This window comes from Trachypithecus francoisi, unplaced genomic scaffold (genome assembly GCF_009764315.1).
Source record: "Trachypithecus francoisi isolate TF-2019V2 unplaced genomic scaffold, Tfra_2.0 Lachesis_group8, whole genome shotgun sequence".
Classification (NCBI taxonomy): domain Eukaryota; kingdom Metazoa; phylum Chordata; class Mammalia; order Primates; family Cercopithecidae; genus Trachypithecus; species Trachypithecus francoisi.
In genome coordinates this window covers 29308394-29324242 of record NW_022681473.1, presented here as the reverse complement: position 1 = coordinate 29324242, position 15849 = coordinate 29308394, and the positions used below count along the sequence as shown (strand labels likewise).

Genomic DNA, 15849 nt, shown 5'->3' with positions numbered 1-15849 from the left:
CAGTAGGTACAGAGTCCATCCCAGTTCTAATGAAATAGCTCTTAACCCAGAACCCAAATACAATCTGCCTCCCACATTAAGTCCTATCTCAGTGACCTCATCTGCCAAAGAAAAAGCCAAAAGGGCCTTGACAAGAATCAGACAGGTGCAAGCAAAGCCTTAGCAAAGCAATGGTGGGTCTGGCCCTTTCAACACTGATGGGTGCTCTGTTCCCAACTCTTGGAGGTAGTCTTGATGCATTGTTTAGATGGCCTCACCTTGGTATTTGGCTCTAGTCTTGGTATTTGGCTAGAATGCTGTCCATGCTGAAATAATTCCTGAGTAGTAAAATACACCCTTTATGTCACAATCCCCAAGCCTCTTGCCCTGAATGAGACATAGCAATGTTTTGGTCAAGAGGCCACAAGGCCCATGGAGCCCAGGAGAGTTCATACTAAGATGTCACTCGGGCTAGGTAGACCCAAGATCATCTAACAAGGATTGATCTAAATGAAAAGAAAACTTTTCACCAAAATTTAAAAAAAAAAACAACCACACATACACACCCCCCCCACACACACCTTGGTAACTATAAAAGGGCAGCTTCTACTATGTTCAGTGACAGCTTTTGTTTTTTGGATCTAAATCCAAACGGGATGGCATCCCTCTGAATACACTAAGGAGGACATTACAGATTCATTTTATATTAGGGAGGGTGAATAGAGGAGAGACCCAGGTAATGTGTAAGAAGACAGTGGCCCGCTAGCTAATGGTCTTTCTGGGCTCCTAAAGTCTGCAAAGGCTCTGGGCTATCAAGAGCATATGGGTAATAGCCACGGATTCCTTGGGACTGTTCTCCATGGAATTAGCCCTATGCCCTTCATACCCTCTCAAGACAGATTGCTCCTTTGTTTTTCTCCCTGCCCCTTTAACAAAATACCAAAATGTTACTCTGAAGTCTTGTCTCCAAAATGACCAGCAGGGGACTGACACAGACCACACTAAATGAGTGACTAATAAAACCCCATGAGAAAAAGCGTGGCTGACCAGATAATATGATGCTTTGAGCAACCTGCTCTGGAGTGTCCGAATCTGGTTTCTCCCCAACATTACTCTATTTGTCATTTCTAACAGCCCCCTCCCAAGGCTGTCCAGGGTACAAAGTCTCAGCATTCAGCATGCCTAATGTGGGTGTCTTTTCCTGGGATCCAGTATTTCTTTACAACAATGACACTGTCAACACCTACTTGTCCTTTAAAACCAGATCTTTCTTGCCTGTTTGTTGGTGCAGTGGTGGCAATATTTAGTGTTTAGCAATGGCTTCGGGAGGTTTGCAAAGGAAACTCAGAAAGTCTTAGAAGAGTTTTCTTAAATCCTGGGACTTTGAGAAAGTTATGTCATAATTGTCTAGATTGTAGAAACTAGTGTTGTTGCCCTAATCCCTTATCCAGGGAATCCCTTACTTTCTGCCATACTTTTAAATGGCTGTAATGTGGAATCAGAAACAGTGGGATGACTCCTATTACTTAACTCAGTGCCTTATGTGGATCATCTCATCCCCTCCCTACAAACACCCTAAGAGGAATTCGGTATTATTTTTCTGGAGATTATAAATGGGGAAACTGAGGCTCATAGGAGCTAAATGACTCACTCAAGACCACCTGACTAGTTAATTGAAGACTTAGTGTCAAACCAAGGTTTTTCTGGCCACAGATTCTAAGGTGATTCTTCACCTTGGGGTGTACCATCTCATGATGGACAAAGATGCACCTGTCTTCTGTGTATTAAGGATAAGAGAGGTCTTAGAACTGTGAAAAAGTAAATAATTCCATTTTTAAATGCCTCACCCTCAGAGATTTCAAAATACTTTGCAATAATTCCACCTAGACTGCAGTATATGTATCTGTCCCTGATGGGAGAGATGATAGTTTACCCACTAGAGGTCTCAGTACATTCTCACTGGTTCGGCTTCATGTTTTCGTGAACATCCCAAAGTTCCTAATTGTTTATTCTGATGAGAAGTGCGGGTCTCCCCTTTGAAGCTAAAGCATAAAGTGTGCCTCTCAGCCTGAGCTCTTTTCTTCCCAGGGCTTGGGACAGGCCAGTGGGAACTTTCTGAGACTCCAAAACCCAAATGAATCCAGATTCACCATTTTTCTTTAATTGGTGGAGGCCAATTTGTTTTGCTCCAAGGCGCGTCAGAGCCTGCAGTGTGAGCATTGTGCCCCAAGAGTTAGCCCGTTTCATCGTCCTTCATTAGGATGCAGGGGGAAGTCCTGGCCCGTCAACTGGGCCGGGGGAACAAAGGCAACATGGAAATTAGAGCAGGACGATGAATCCCTTGCTCTCCACTTTTTCAAAACAAGATTCTGACCATTTACTCGAGGACCCATTTTGTCGTTGTGTTCCATACAAAGAAACAGGAAACTTCAGAGGGAAGAAGGGGCCCCAGTTTCCTACACGGTGGCCCAGGGAGGCTAGAGGTTGCTGACGGTGTTGGCAGGAGGCTAGCTTGGCCTCAAGGCAGAGGAGGGGGCTGTTCCCCCTGTTATGCTTCCGAGGAGGTCACCCAGGCACCAGGGGAAGTTTTTCCTCCTTCGGAAGCAATCTAGGGCAGGTGAGGCCTGGGGTAGCAGACCTTGAAGACTGTCCTATCAGGGCTCTCACACCTTCTTGACTGCTGGTAGTAGGCCAAATCTAGCTGATTATTTTGCATTCTTTAACCTATCCCACAAAAGTCTGAAGGAGAAATTTCTCCCCAGACCAATGGAATTCCTTTGAAAATAAATTCATTTCCAGCTTGACAAGGATAGATCCTAGTTTCTGCAATGCAGGTCCCAAGTCTTATTTTGAGGACAGGTGTTGATAATGAATGGTTCCTCTTCTAAATTGCCAAAACCTTTTAGTGACCATAGTAGCTCTCAAAATCAAAATATGTGTACCCTTTGAATGAACAGTTCAGCATCTAAGAATTTATCTTACAAAAATATTTCTACGTATGAGCGAACAAATAAATGTAAGGATATTCCTTGCAGTGCTCTTCATAATAGCAAAATACTAAAAGCAATATCAAGTCCATCTTAAGGATTTGGATGAATATATAATTATATTAATACATTCAGCCATACAATGAATACTCAGCAATCATTTTTTCAAATCAGTATAACAACATGGACAGATCTCGAAAAAATATCTGTAACATGGGGACTGAAAATAAATTGAAAAATTGTATGAATACTTAATCCACTTGTGTTTAAAACAAGGTTTTTCAACCTTGGCGCTACTGATCTTTGAGCCAGATAACTGTTGTGGGGCCTGTCCTGTGCGTTGTAGGATGTTTAGCAGCATCCCTGGCCTCTACCCACTAGATGCCAGCAGCACACCACCTCACTCCTACAATTATCACAACCAACACTGTTTCCAGACATTGCCAAATGTCCCCTGTGGGTAGAGATGGAGAGCAAAATCACCCCTCGTTGAGAACCACTGGTTTAAAATAATGACACATAGACCACTTAGGTTTGCATACCATAGGAAAAAAAGTCTAGAAGAATATCCCCCAAGTTTCTTACAATGCTTCCACTGGGAACCAGGATTGTGCAGGAAAAAACAGTGTTCTCTTTTTATTCTATATACCTCTGTACTGTTTGATTTTTTTGACATATATTTCTGCAATTAAGTAAAAAATCTACTTCTATTCCACTCCACTCACAGACATATACATACATAAGGAAAATAAAGAGAATAGCTTCTATCAAGAGATTGCACATCGGAATTCTATTTGGAAAAGAGAAACAGATGAGCTCTACCTGGGAAGGGAAGTCCTTTAAGAGGACTCGCTAATGGGACATAATGGTAATCAGAGTTCATCAGTCAAGCATCTGGAGTCTCACCAAAATATACAGCAAGTGTCGTGTCTGAGAGATTGTGAACTAAATGGGAAACGTGAAATTATGGCCTCTGGTTTTGAACTTGATGGGGACCAGTGTCTTGCATTCTCTGCTTCAAATCACTCGTCCGCAAAACCGAGCATCTACCTTTCCACAAAGACTTGAAGAGATCATTAAAGCAGTACCTATGAAATGGTTTCCCCTCGTCAGATGTGGCACTGCATAAATGAAAGAATTCTCATTAATATTGATTTTGGTCATTAATATTGATTTTAAAGCTATTTTTTAAAAAAAGAGCCTAGTCTAATTTGGGCACTTAAGAGTTTGGGGAATCCCAGATGCTTGGGTTTCTTCCTAATTTCAGAATAATTCCCGCCAGCATTTTTTTAATTTGTTGGTATCCTCATGAGGAAAACAAGAAAATAAATTGTTTCACTCTTTTTTGCTTTTCTAACTGATAGACTGCTCTGGAAAAATTGCTAACAAAGGTTGACTCAGAAATTATAACGTAAACTGCCATAGCCACTTTTTGTGACGTGTCCCCCAGTGAGTTAGTTGAAACTCGTGCCAAATTTCCTAAAAGGAAAAACGAACCTGGATCTTATAGAAAACAGACAAACAAAAAACATTTAGTCCCCCCATATCGGTACCAGTAAATGACATATCAGATATCCATCGGTAACACCTTCACCTAGCTATAACTACATGGTACTAAGGGAATTATGGCTTTTGAACAATATTTTGAAAACCAGCAAGGGAGAATTTTCCTGCCCATCTATACTGATGTTTTAAAGTAATTTGAGACAGTTTGTGAATTAAATTATGAATCAGCTCATGTTGATATATTTTACATTCTTTTTTCATTATGTTTCTTTTTTTCTTGATGGAATAACAATGCTGAGAAATCTGTTTTGACTCACAAGCTACCCATGAATATTTTAATCATAAGTTTTGGACCAATTTATTTTTCTTTCCTAATTTGACTCAGCTTCTTAAAGGCATTTTGGCTTTATTTGGTGATATTTTACTTCTTTCCAATTCTACTTTTCTTTATCAAAGGATTGTGTAGTTCGTTCATCAAGAAATTAAGCCTTTCCTCTTTTTGTTTCCTCCTCTGAATCCAAAGAGTGAAGCTCAGGATTTGCCATTGTCAAGAAACTAGAATCACTCTACATACAAATTCTTGAAGCCAAGAGAATGCAACATTTCCCTGCTCTGCCTTGCACGCAACATGGCAGGCTCAAATGAGGCAAGAACCATGAAGCAGAACATCATTTTCTACGTCTCTAGCATAGTCACACTCAAGTCAGCTGTGCCAAACCAGGGCAAGGATGCTTTTAGTAGAAATCAGTGGTACACACAGGGACCCACTATTGAAACCATGGTTTCCATCTGCATTGTTTGCAAGAAAACATTAGTGAAAATTAATTCAAAACATACACAAACTTTAGAGAATACTGCCAGACCAGGCTGTTAGATGACCAACAGAGCACCTGTGCATGCTAGTTAGAAGCGCCTGTAGTAGATACTGTTGGTGCTCTGCTCTCGGGTCTATTTTCAGTGTTTCTGTGGGCCCTTTTCCCCTCCCCATCCTATGGTATTTTACTTCCAATGGACTGTATCTGTGACTCTCTTTCAGGGAGCTGCTCAGGAGCTACTGGAACCACTTTGCCCACATGCATAGAAAGCCAAGTGTGCCCACAGTTTATGTCCTCCAGTCCCCCAGGGCAGCCTGTACCCAATGACTGATTGCTGTGGGGATATGAAAGCCCAGATCCCTTGCCTTAAAGCTAGAACATTACTTTAAAGAGTAATGTACATTCCAGATCTCATGACAGGTTAACACTGAGGTTGGTATTTTGCCTGAAATCGCACCCCTACTTGGCCTCCTTCCCTTCCCAGGCCAGCTTTCCACTCCTCTATCAGCTTCTCCAGGGAGCCTGTCCTTAACACTTCCCTTGTGTACACATTCTCAACTCACAATCTGCTTTGGGGAAACCTACCTAGGACACTATCTGTCCTCCTTTGCTCTCCCCCAAATTCTTGTTCTTATGCACATCTCATTCCATGCTGACGGCTTCCATCTGTGACACCTGTTTTCAGTCTGGTAACCAAGACCTTATATATGACATGTGTTAAAACATGACCATATAGTTTGTCATCCAATTCACGACACTTTGCCCCTGAAAGAGTATGCTACCAATAATTTTGCTCAGCAAAATGTATAGACTGAGATTATCCCTGAGAAACTGGAGCTGATGGTCACCCTAAATATCTACCCCCTCATTGCAAGGCTTCAAGATGTGCAATAACTCACACTGGGGTCTGTGAATGGTGCCTGGAGTATAAATCTAAAATACAGATCTTAGAATGGACAGGGATACAGACTGAGCCACAGGGAAGTTTGTTGACCTTTTTTCAGTGTTTTTGAGCTCTGAATATTACTGGAGGCCATTGTATCTTTCTCAGAGATATTTGCAGCAAGTGAGGGTTGGAAATGCCAATGGACAAACCTAAGAAGTTGCAGACAACCTGACTCAGAAGCAGCTCTGCCCTTCTGAGAACCACTCACTGGGAGTGTCCACACTGTGTGCCATCTTGGACAGACCAGCCTAGACATCAAGAAAGAGTAGGCCTTGCAAGCTCTTAAAATCCTTCCATACCAGCCCCATCTGACGCCTTAACTCCCACTTAGGAAGCATACTCACGATTTTCACAGTGCTGCCCAGTATAGCCTGCCAAGCAGGCACACTTGTAAGATCCAGCCTTGTCAAGGACGCACGTGCCGTCATGGAAACAAGGGGATGAGGAGCATGCTGTAAGAGAAAAGGCATTCCTCAGTGCCACTGTGCATTGAGTTGATGTCTTCCGGCCCAGAGTCTTGACCAAAGTCTTTTAATTGCTTATTAAAGTCTTCTTGCAATGTTTTTTATTCCCTTTACTGAATTCATGTTATGATTATTTGAAAATGCCTAAAATAGATACTCATTAAATATCAAATGTTGGTGATATTATTTGATGTTTTTGAGGGCCCCAGAAGTATGCTTAATACTCCTATATTCTGAAGACCACAAGGCAATGCAAACAACAACATTAAACTGATGAAAGCAGAGCCATGCTTGTATCTCTCCCATAGGGATTTCAGTGGACGGAGATATCTTTGGGTAGCTGAAGACCATCTTTTTTCAAATAAAAGCTCAGCATCCTGGGTACTGGGGCAATACAACTGGAAGACAATCTTTATGACACTGTTGAAGGTATATTCAATAATTTCCAAACTTATATTCTGTAATCATTAGTCCCTTGAGATGTTGATGTGTTTTACTGAGGGTTCTGAGCTCAAATATGTTAGGGAAATATTGCTTACTTTCAATGCTAATTAGCCAGATTTCTTTACTGCAGAACTTCTCAGTTCAATGCCCTAGTATACATTGTGCGTTTCCTAATACACATTGTGAATTTCAAGCTCCTTTGACCTCAAAGCATGCATTTTACAAGGCATCCTGGGGACTATTTTTCTACAGAAAATATTTTGAGAAACACTCATCTGTGTGTTATCCATCAAACCTACATTCATTTATCCCAATGTAGAAGTATATTCCTTGGCTCAGTTCAACAAATCTATCTTGAGTACTTGCTCTGTGGAAGGCATGGGAGAAATACAAAGATGAACAGGACATCCTGTTTACCAGATTAAAGCTACTTGAAGAAAAGTATAAAACAACTATGACTTGAAGTATATATAGTTAGTGTATTATGAAGAAAGAAGAGGCAATGCTACAAGACATTCAAAAGAGGGCAAAGTCATAGCTTGTTGGAGCAAGAGAAAAGATTTAGGAGAGGAGAAAGAATGTAGTAGGGACTGTGAAGGATGGATTTTGATATGTAGGTTGCAGACAGGTGACTTTAGCCAGAGGAAATATCTTGAGGGCAAGTGAACAAACAGGGATGTTTGAAAAATGGGAAGTGGTATTATTTGACAGCATTGATAAAACGCAGGCCAGTATTGCCAAAGTTCTCCAAGGGAGGTTGAGGAGGTCATTTCAGAGGAGGAAGACATTCTCCTGACCGTCCCTCAGTCCCAGAGTCACAGACCGGCCAGTCACTGCTGCCCCTACCTGGTTTGCTGACTGTCCTAAGCCCCCACAGATGCATCTCACTTGGAACCTTGCTCAGCCTATACCTGCAGGGTGTCACCAAGAGATGAGGATTCAGCTACAGGCTGATCACACCACAGCAGCAAGGCCTCAGAACTCCCAGGCCCTGCACAGCTCCACAGGGGGCAGGCACAGAGACTGGAAAGAGCACCCGCCGAGACTTCCTGTAGGCAGCATACTAAAAGAGGGGTAGACAGGGGAGCAGGGTCTCCTGGCCTTGCTGAACAGACAGGACTGAAGAAACACTGATTATTTAGCCACCCACCTTCTTTCCTGAGACTTTCATGTCATACCCTATGAATAAGGAAACCTTAATGATCAGAATACCATTACAAGTTCTTTTTTAATTCAGTTTTTTTTTTAAAATCAAACTTCAAGCGTGTGTTTATTTTGTAAAACTTGATGCAATCTGATCTCAGAATGATCAGAGTGGGGTGATTGCTTAGGATTGAGCATTTTGTTCAGTTTGGTCAAATCCTACTTCCTAATATGATCACAGCAAGAGTTACAGTCAGGCTTAGAGTTACTCATGAAGTCAATGACATTTACCATTATAGTCTTTTAATACCTATTTTATAGATGGCAAGCAGAGGGTAAGGGTATGCCTAGGGTTGGGCAGCTGTTGAGTTCTTACTATGTACCAGACTATGTTAAGCTCTCCATTTGTTCTGTCTCTCAAAGCCTCCTTAATGGAGAAGGATCTACTATTACTCCCTTATCACTATCATAATTCCCAATGATCACTATCATTAGGAAACAGAGGCCCAGAGGGGCAGAAGAACTTACCCAAGGTCACATAGCTTGATCTGTCAGAGATCTAAAGCCAATGCTCTCAACCATGAGAGGTCCCCTTGTGTGAGCTCTAGAGCCGAACAGCTTGGATACAAATCCCTGGTTCTGCCCCTATATCTGTGTGACCTCGGACAAGTCATTCAGCCTCTCTGTGCTTTAGCCACTGTATTTGTATAAGGGAGATAATTCCTAGTTGTGGTTCTGGGTAAACTTTTCTGAAATATACCTTGCTATTTCTTTTTTCTCAGTGTGTAGGCTGTTTCTGAGAACACAGTCTGCTAGGTTTTAATAAGTCTAAGACAAAGAAAGGAAGGGACATAGAAAGGAGGTATTTGTCTGGAGCAAGCCACAAAGTGCACATTTGTCTCATTGGCCTTTACCTGTGATCTCCTCAAAAATGGCATGAAAGCCATCAAAATTCTTGGAGCCATCGGAATGGAAGAGGACGTGGAGTGAGGATCCCGTGCTCTGGATAGGAGCCGGCCGCTCGTTGCCACAGACACGTTTGATGATCTGGCCGTCACGGTTGTCTCCATTACGAACCTCAACATAGTCATACTGGCACATGTAGTCAAACTCCAGGCTCAACATGACAAACCTGCGGGTGGGCAGGGTGACAGAGGGAAGCAGATGGGTCCTGGAAGTCCTGAGACCGCTGGGCACATTCAAGGCCAGATGAGGAACAGACCTGAGGAACAGATGGTGTCATTGGCCTGATCTGATAGGAAAATGGTGCTTGGAGGTTGGCGAATTTCTCTTAGTGGAGAAGTATGTATTTGTGCACTGTTTGTATGTATATGCACATGCAAGTGCTTGCCCAGGTAGAGCAAGGTGCCATAATCCATGCAGAGAGTCTTTGCATGTGTTCGTCACTTTTCCAGGGCCCTTTTTCCTCCCAGTCTGCGTGGCTGGTTCCTTCCTATCCTCAGGCCTAAGCTTAAATATTCTCTCCTCAAAGAGGCTTCCCTGACCACTCTTTCCAAAGAAGATCCCTTCTTTTTCTCATAATGTAGACATACATTTTAACTTCTTATATTTACCTCCTTGGCTTTTTGTGTGTGGATGTGTGCCCTGTCTTCTCCACTAGCCTGCAAGTTACTTGAAGGCAGGGAGGAACACCTGCCTCGTTCCACGGTTTTCACAGTGTCCAGCACAGTGCCTGGCCTATGGAGATGCTACAGATATTGCCAAATATATGACTGAATGGTTACTTTATTGTAATTTTATAGTTGGAGAATGAAAAAAAGCTCATATTGTTTTGGAAGACTAAATAGAGGGGAAAACAACAACAACAGCAACAACAACAAAAAACCTCTGCCCACTCTTCTGTTTGATGGAAGAATCAGAAGGTAATTATCTTCTAGGCGACGATAATTCTCACCCAAAGAGTAGACAAAGCAGCACCAAGTCAGAATTTCAGGGGTTAAGGAAACCTGATACATCCATGCTTATCCAAAAGGGGTCTTGGGTTTGAAAGCATTGAGATACACCAGATTGGAAACACAGAAGATGACATTAAGCCCCCGAGTCCAAAAGACAAGAAAAGCAGCAGCCACATCCCAGGGCAAGACAGGCAAAAGCATTTTTCCAGGATTTCCAAGGGAATACCTGAGTATCAAGTTCACAAAATGTATATGTGGATCTTCTTCTCCACACTCTGGAGAAAAAATAGAAATAGAAAGGCTCATGACTGCTGCCTAAAATGTTGGGAGTAGGGATATTTCTGCCAACTACAGTAAAAACCCAACACACCAGCATTAGGAAACACTGGAATATAGTGACAAAGAGTATATTGATTTTAAGTGTTCTAAAAGGTACTAATAACAAAGAAATCCAATAACCGAGTTTCATCAGTGTTTACTTCACAAAGGGTTGATCACAGTGCTTTTGGGGTGTAGGTCCTATGAATTGCATTTTGTACAGCCTACTCTAACATCTAAGAGAACACCTGATTTCTTATCCAGATGCCACCACGCACTCACTGTGTGTGTTAAGGAATCAGCTTCTTCTCTTGGCCTTGATATCTTTGTCCGCAGAGTAAGGGAGAGGCTACTACCTGACAGAAACCACAGTTTTTCCTGAAGCTGAAGAGACATTGCAACTATATTTACATTCATGCATTCATTTGTCCTTTTGTTCACTTACTGAACACATATTTCTGGAGGCCAGCTCTGTCCCAGACACTGTCCTAGGTGCTGTCAGCATTGTAGTGTCCCAACTACCAACTAGACATGTGCCAGCCCTCATAGAGATTAATTCTGGGTTAGAAGATAGATAATAAGCAAGGAGACTAAAAAACAAGGTAATTTTAGAGTGCTGAGTGCTACGAATCAAATTAACCAGGTAAGCACATGAAAAGTGACTAAGGTCTTAAGTTTCTGACGCAATGTGGTCAAAGAAGCCCCCTCTGAGGATGTGCTAGCTGGCCAGAGGTTTAAATGATGCAGTAGAGCCAGCCATGTGAAAGTCATGGGGGCAGAGTGGTCCAGGCAGGGGAATCTGTAAGTGCAAAGGCCCTGGGGCAATGATGAGGTTAGCATGTTCGAGGAACTGGAAGAAAGCCAGGGATGCTGCAAGGTGGGTGAATGAAGAGGAAAGTGATAGGATCTGAGGCCAGTGAGGGGAGCCTGCAACCGATCTTGTGTGGTAAGGAAACTAGCTTTTATTCCAAGTCTATAGGAAGCCACTGAAAGGTTTCAACAAGGGGATAATGCAGATTTTAAAGGCTCCCTGCAGGCACTCTGCAGAGAGGAGATGGCAGAGCTGGCAGGAGTGGAAGCCAGGAAGCCAGTTAGGAGGGCATGACAGAATCCCAGTGGGAGATGGGCGTGGCTTGAAGCAGAATGGTGACAGTGGTGACAGAGAGCTGTGGATGGACTATTTTTCAAGTAAGAAAATAGATTTTGTGGTGGTCTGGTGGTAGGTGAAGGAAAAGGGGTATCGGGGACACCTTCTGGGCTTTGGGGCTGAACATTGTGTCTATACTTCCAAGTGTTTCCATCATTATTACTATCCCTGGCCAGGTGCTCCAGACTTAACTTGAGGAAAAGAAATCCACACACTTCCATGCCTCCCTAAGGCCCTTTCCTGGGCAGCTAATATGCTTCTCAATCCTCCACAGTTTTGCTATTTTAGAATTTCCTTTTGCATCTTGGATTTTGGAGACGCTCCTGAGAGGCCCAGAGGGGACCATTTTTCTTGGTCCCTAAGCTGCTGAAATATTAACATGCAGCATTTAACACCTACTTTTGTCATCCCTGCAGACTCAGCCTTGAGCCCACTGGGCAGAACAGTGTGGTTCATCACTTATTCCTTGAGCCAGCCTTCCTCTAGGAATTAATGAGACTCACTCCCAACCCCAGGTCCTCAGGGAGTAGAAACACAATCTGTCAAGTGCTAGTTTTGAAGAGGAAGATTGAGAAGGAGACCTGTTTTGCTGGATTTTTCTAATTCAGGGTACCATGTTACCCCTCCTGGAGGACAGAGAGACAATCAAGAAGCCAGGTAGCATGTGGTAACCTCTGTGTCCGTTTATCCACCCAGAAAATACTTAGTGAAAGCCTGTGCCCTAGCGGATCAGGGATTTTAAATCCATTCACTGTCACCACAGGGTTAAAATGAGAAGAGCTAAGTGGACAATGACCCTAGCCATTCTAGGGGTGAGTGAGGAAAAGGGGAGGTGTTTTTCAGGAGAGAGAAGATACACTGGAATCAGAAAGCAGTTCTTTCGGCATTTATTCATGCAACAAGTATTTATCATGCAACTATAGTGTGCCATGAACTGTTCCAGCACAATGATGCAGTCATGAACAGCTCTCACCAAACAGGTCCCTTGTGTAGCATTTATCAATAGTTACAGTAAAACAGGGTCTATACTTTGGACTATGGCATAAACAACATTTGCGAGGGCCCTAAAGCTCCATAAAAAGAAATGACTCGTCTTCCACACAGGTGAGAGAATTAGTTTATTTGTTGTGGGATGTTTGCTTTTTTTCTGAAAGCTCCAATTAAAGGAGCTGTGACAAGCATCAGCCCCAATCTAAAGTATAATTCTTTGAAAGTTAGGCCTGTGCCTTTTATTTCTTTACATCCCTCCCATAGGAACCAGCTCAGTCCTGAGTAAGTAGGAAACACTGTTGAAGATTTGTGGATGGGTAGATTGCTCTCAGTATTTTGCTTTGTTGGTGTTATCCTTGGGTCAAAATCATCTGAGCCCTACACTTCTAAGGCAGTGATGACAAGCATTTAGTTGGCTGTAGTTTCAGCCAGGCCTTATCCCAGAGAATCACAGAATGGTAAAGAGAAAGGCTCCAATATATATAAAGGCTCCAGAGGATTCCAGTGACCAAGAGCCTTCTATCTCATTGCTGTGTCCTTAAAACCTCAGACTCCTTAGTTCTGGCCCCAGCTCCTTACCTTAGTTGGATGATAAACCCAGGTTTAGCATGAATGGTCCATTCGCAGTGAGAATTTAGGGGATAGCTTTCCAACAAAATCTGACCCTTTGGGGCTCGCAGAACCTGGCCACATCCTAAGAAAAGAAGAAAAGATTGGGACATAAAAATGGAGGTCAATAGGAAAGAGACTGGAGAAGGTCTCAAAGAGACTTTGAGCTCATGTCACACCCCTGAGGACAGGATGTATAAGGAAAAGGAAGAAGGAAATTAATATTTCTCAAGCAGCTGGCAACGTGCCAGGCAATTTACATACATTAATTCATTTAATCCACCCAACAGCTTGGGAAGGGAAGTGGTGTCCTCACAATTTTCCAGCTGGGAAAACAGAGAGATCAGAGAGTTAAATAAATAACTTGTCTAGCCACTAAGTGACAGAGCAAAGACTCAAACCTAGCTGTGTTTGAATGTAAAGTTTAAGCCACCCTATCATCCTTCCTCTCCAGGCCTGGCAAATGCCAGCCTGCTGCCCCTACCTTAAAAGGCTCAGAAAGTACACCCACTCCCCAGCTCTACTCTCTTCCCTCCACCATCCAGGGAGGAAATCAAGGCACTAATTTATTCTATGAGCAGTCATGTAATAAATGCCTCTTTAAAGCATGACAGTGGAAAGGAGAGATGATTTCCAACCAGTTGGACTGGATTGATTATTTTCTCATTTTTTTCTTGCTCCCAACTGCTTTTGTTCAAATAAACTCCTGTCAAGATCACCAATAAAACTAAATATATCAAAAAGGGGCTCCTGGTTAAAGCAGAAGGAGGGGCCCAAAACCCTCCACCCCGAACCTTACGTAGTCTGCTGAGTTACCTCCAAGGAATCCCTAAGATTTAAAAACCACTGTACTGAACAGTCTTTAAATTAGATCATGTTTTCTAGTGTTAAGATAAGCACAAGTATAGCAGATGCACTTGTGTAACCAAAAGTTTGGGGAAAATGTCTTGAAGTGGTTCTATGGAAAAATTATTTGGACAATGAAATAAATGATATTCTCTACCTGGGGGTGGCACACTATGATCCTTGGGCCAAATATAGCCCACTGCCTGCTTTTATAAGTAAAGTTTTATTGAAACACAGTGACACCCATTCATTTATGTATTCCCTATGGCTGTTTTTGGACTATCATGACAGAGTTAAGTAATTATAGTAAGAGACAGTAGGCCCCATAAAATGAAAATACTTACTATCCAGCTCTTTACTTAAAAAGTTTACCTTCCCTATTTCTATACAGAAATCCAGATTGCCTTCTTAAACTCTGGATACATAGTTATATTCAATAACTTCACAAAAGTATAAGATTTCATAACTGAAAATAAAAATATTATCAGTGGATACTGCACCATAGCAAGGTGACAGTAGTAACATTTCTAGTGTTAGGAAAAGAGCCCAAACTCCACTTTTGACAAAGCTATGAGGTCTGAGGCTTCTTACTTTTGTGAAAACTACTGCTAAGTCATACAATCTATCTCTTCACTAAGATCTTTATTGCTGCTGCCCTGTGTCAATGATGAGAAGCATCATCCACTAGTTTCCACTTGGGGCTCCTGTCTAGTCCCAGCCTCCATCATCTCTCTTTGTAATCTCATCTCCTCCTTGATCTCCTGGTGATACGGTCTGGCTGTGCCCCTACCCAAATCTCATCTTTATAGTTCCCATAATCCCCACATGTCATAGGAGGGACTTGGTGGGAGGTAACTGAATCATGTGAGTGGTTACTCTCATGCTATTCTCGTGATAGTGAGTGAGTTTTCACGAGATTTGATGGTTTTATAAGAGGTTTTCCATCTTCACTTGGCACTTCTCTCTCCTGCTACCATGTGAAGAAGGACATGTTTGCTTCCCCTTCTGCTGTGATTGTAAGTTTCCTGAGACCTCCCCAGCCACACAGAACTATGAGTCAATTAAACCTCTTTCCTTTATAAATTACCCAGTCTCAGGTATTTCTACGTAGCAGCGTGAAAACAAACTAATATGCCTGCCATTCACCCTTGTCCCCTAACATTCTATTGTCTACCCAGCATCCAAAGCCACCTTTTAAATAAATGAATCAGATTACATTATCCTCTTGATTCAAAGAGGTTCTCCTTCCAAAGGTTCTCCACTGTGTAAACACCTTCCTATGACATTTGTAGCCCTGCCTTGCTGGCTGCCTAAACCAACCCTCCTCCCAATCTCACATACCACTCATCTGCTTGTCCACACTGCCCCAGACACAGCCTGCTTTCTGTGCCCCACTCCCGCCTTGTACTTGCTGTTTCCTAAACCTAAAAGGCCCCTCTTCGTCTGCATCTCTTTCCTGTAAGAATTAAGCTTATATGATTGCACCACTGCACTCTAGCCTGGGTGACAGAGCAAGACTTCACCTAAAAAGATATAATAATAAAAATAATAAGCTCAACTGCCACTTCTTCAAAAGGCCTTCCTTGCCATCCAGCTAAAATAAGCCCTCTTAATTCTATGGTCAATATCATTACTATGTTTTGTTTTCTTCATAATACACATGCTTATTTGAAATTATCTCGCTTACTTGCTTACTCCCTTTGATAGAGCTGGGATCTTTTCTAGCTTGTACACCTAGA

The 15849-nt window shown here is 42.4% G+C and overlaps 1 protein-coding gene across 3 annotated transcripts in view; it reads right to left on the bottom strand.

Annotated features, from left to right (window-relative positions):
• Positions 1-15849, bottom strand: part of PAMR1 (peptidase domain containing associated with muscle regeneration 1) — a 97858-nt gene that overhangs the window by 28498 nt on the left and 53511 nt on the right. For all 3 annotated transcript variants that reach the window (XM_033207909.1, XM_033207908.1, XM_033207910.1), the window contains exons 4-6: positions 13235-13349; positions 9199-9416; positions 6578-6685 (exon numbers count right to left, since the gene is read on the bottom strand). In XM_033207909.1, coding sequence (XP_033063800.1) covers positions 6578-6685; positions 9199-9416; positions 13235-13349 — 441 coding nt within the window. The remainder of the gene's footprint in view (positions 1-6577; positions 6686-9198; positions 9417-13234; positions 13350-15849) is intronic.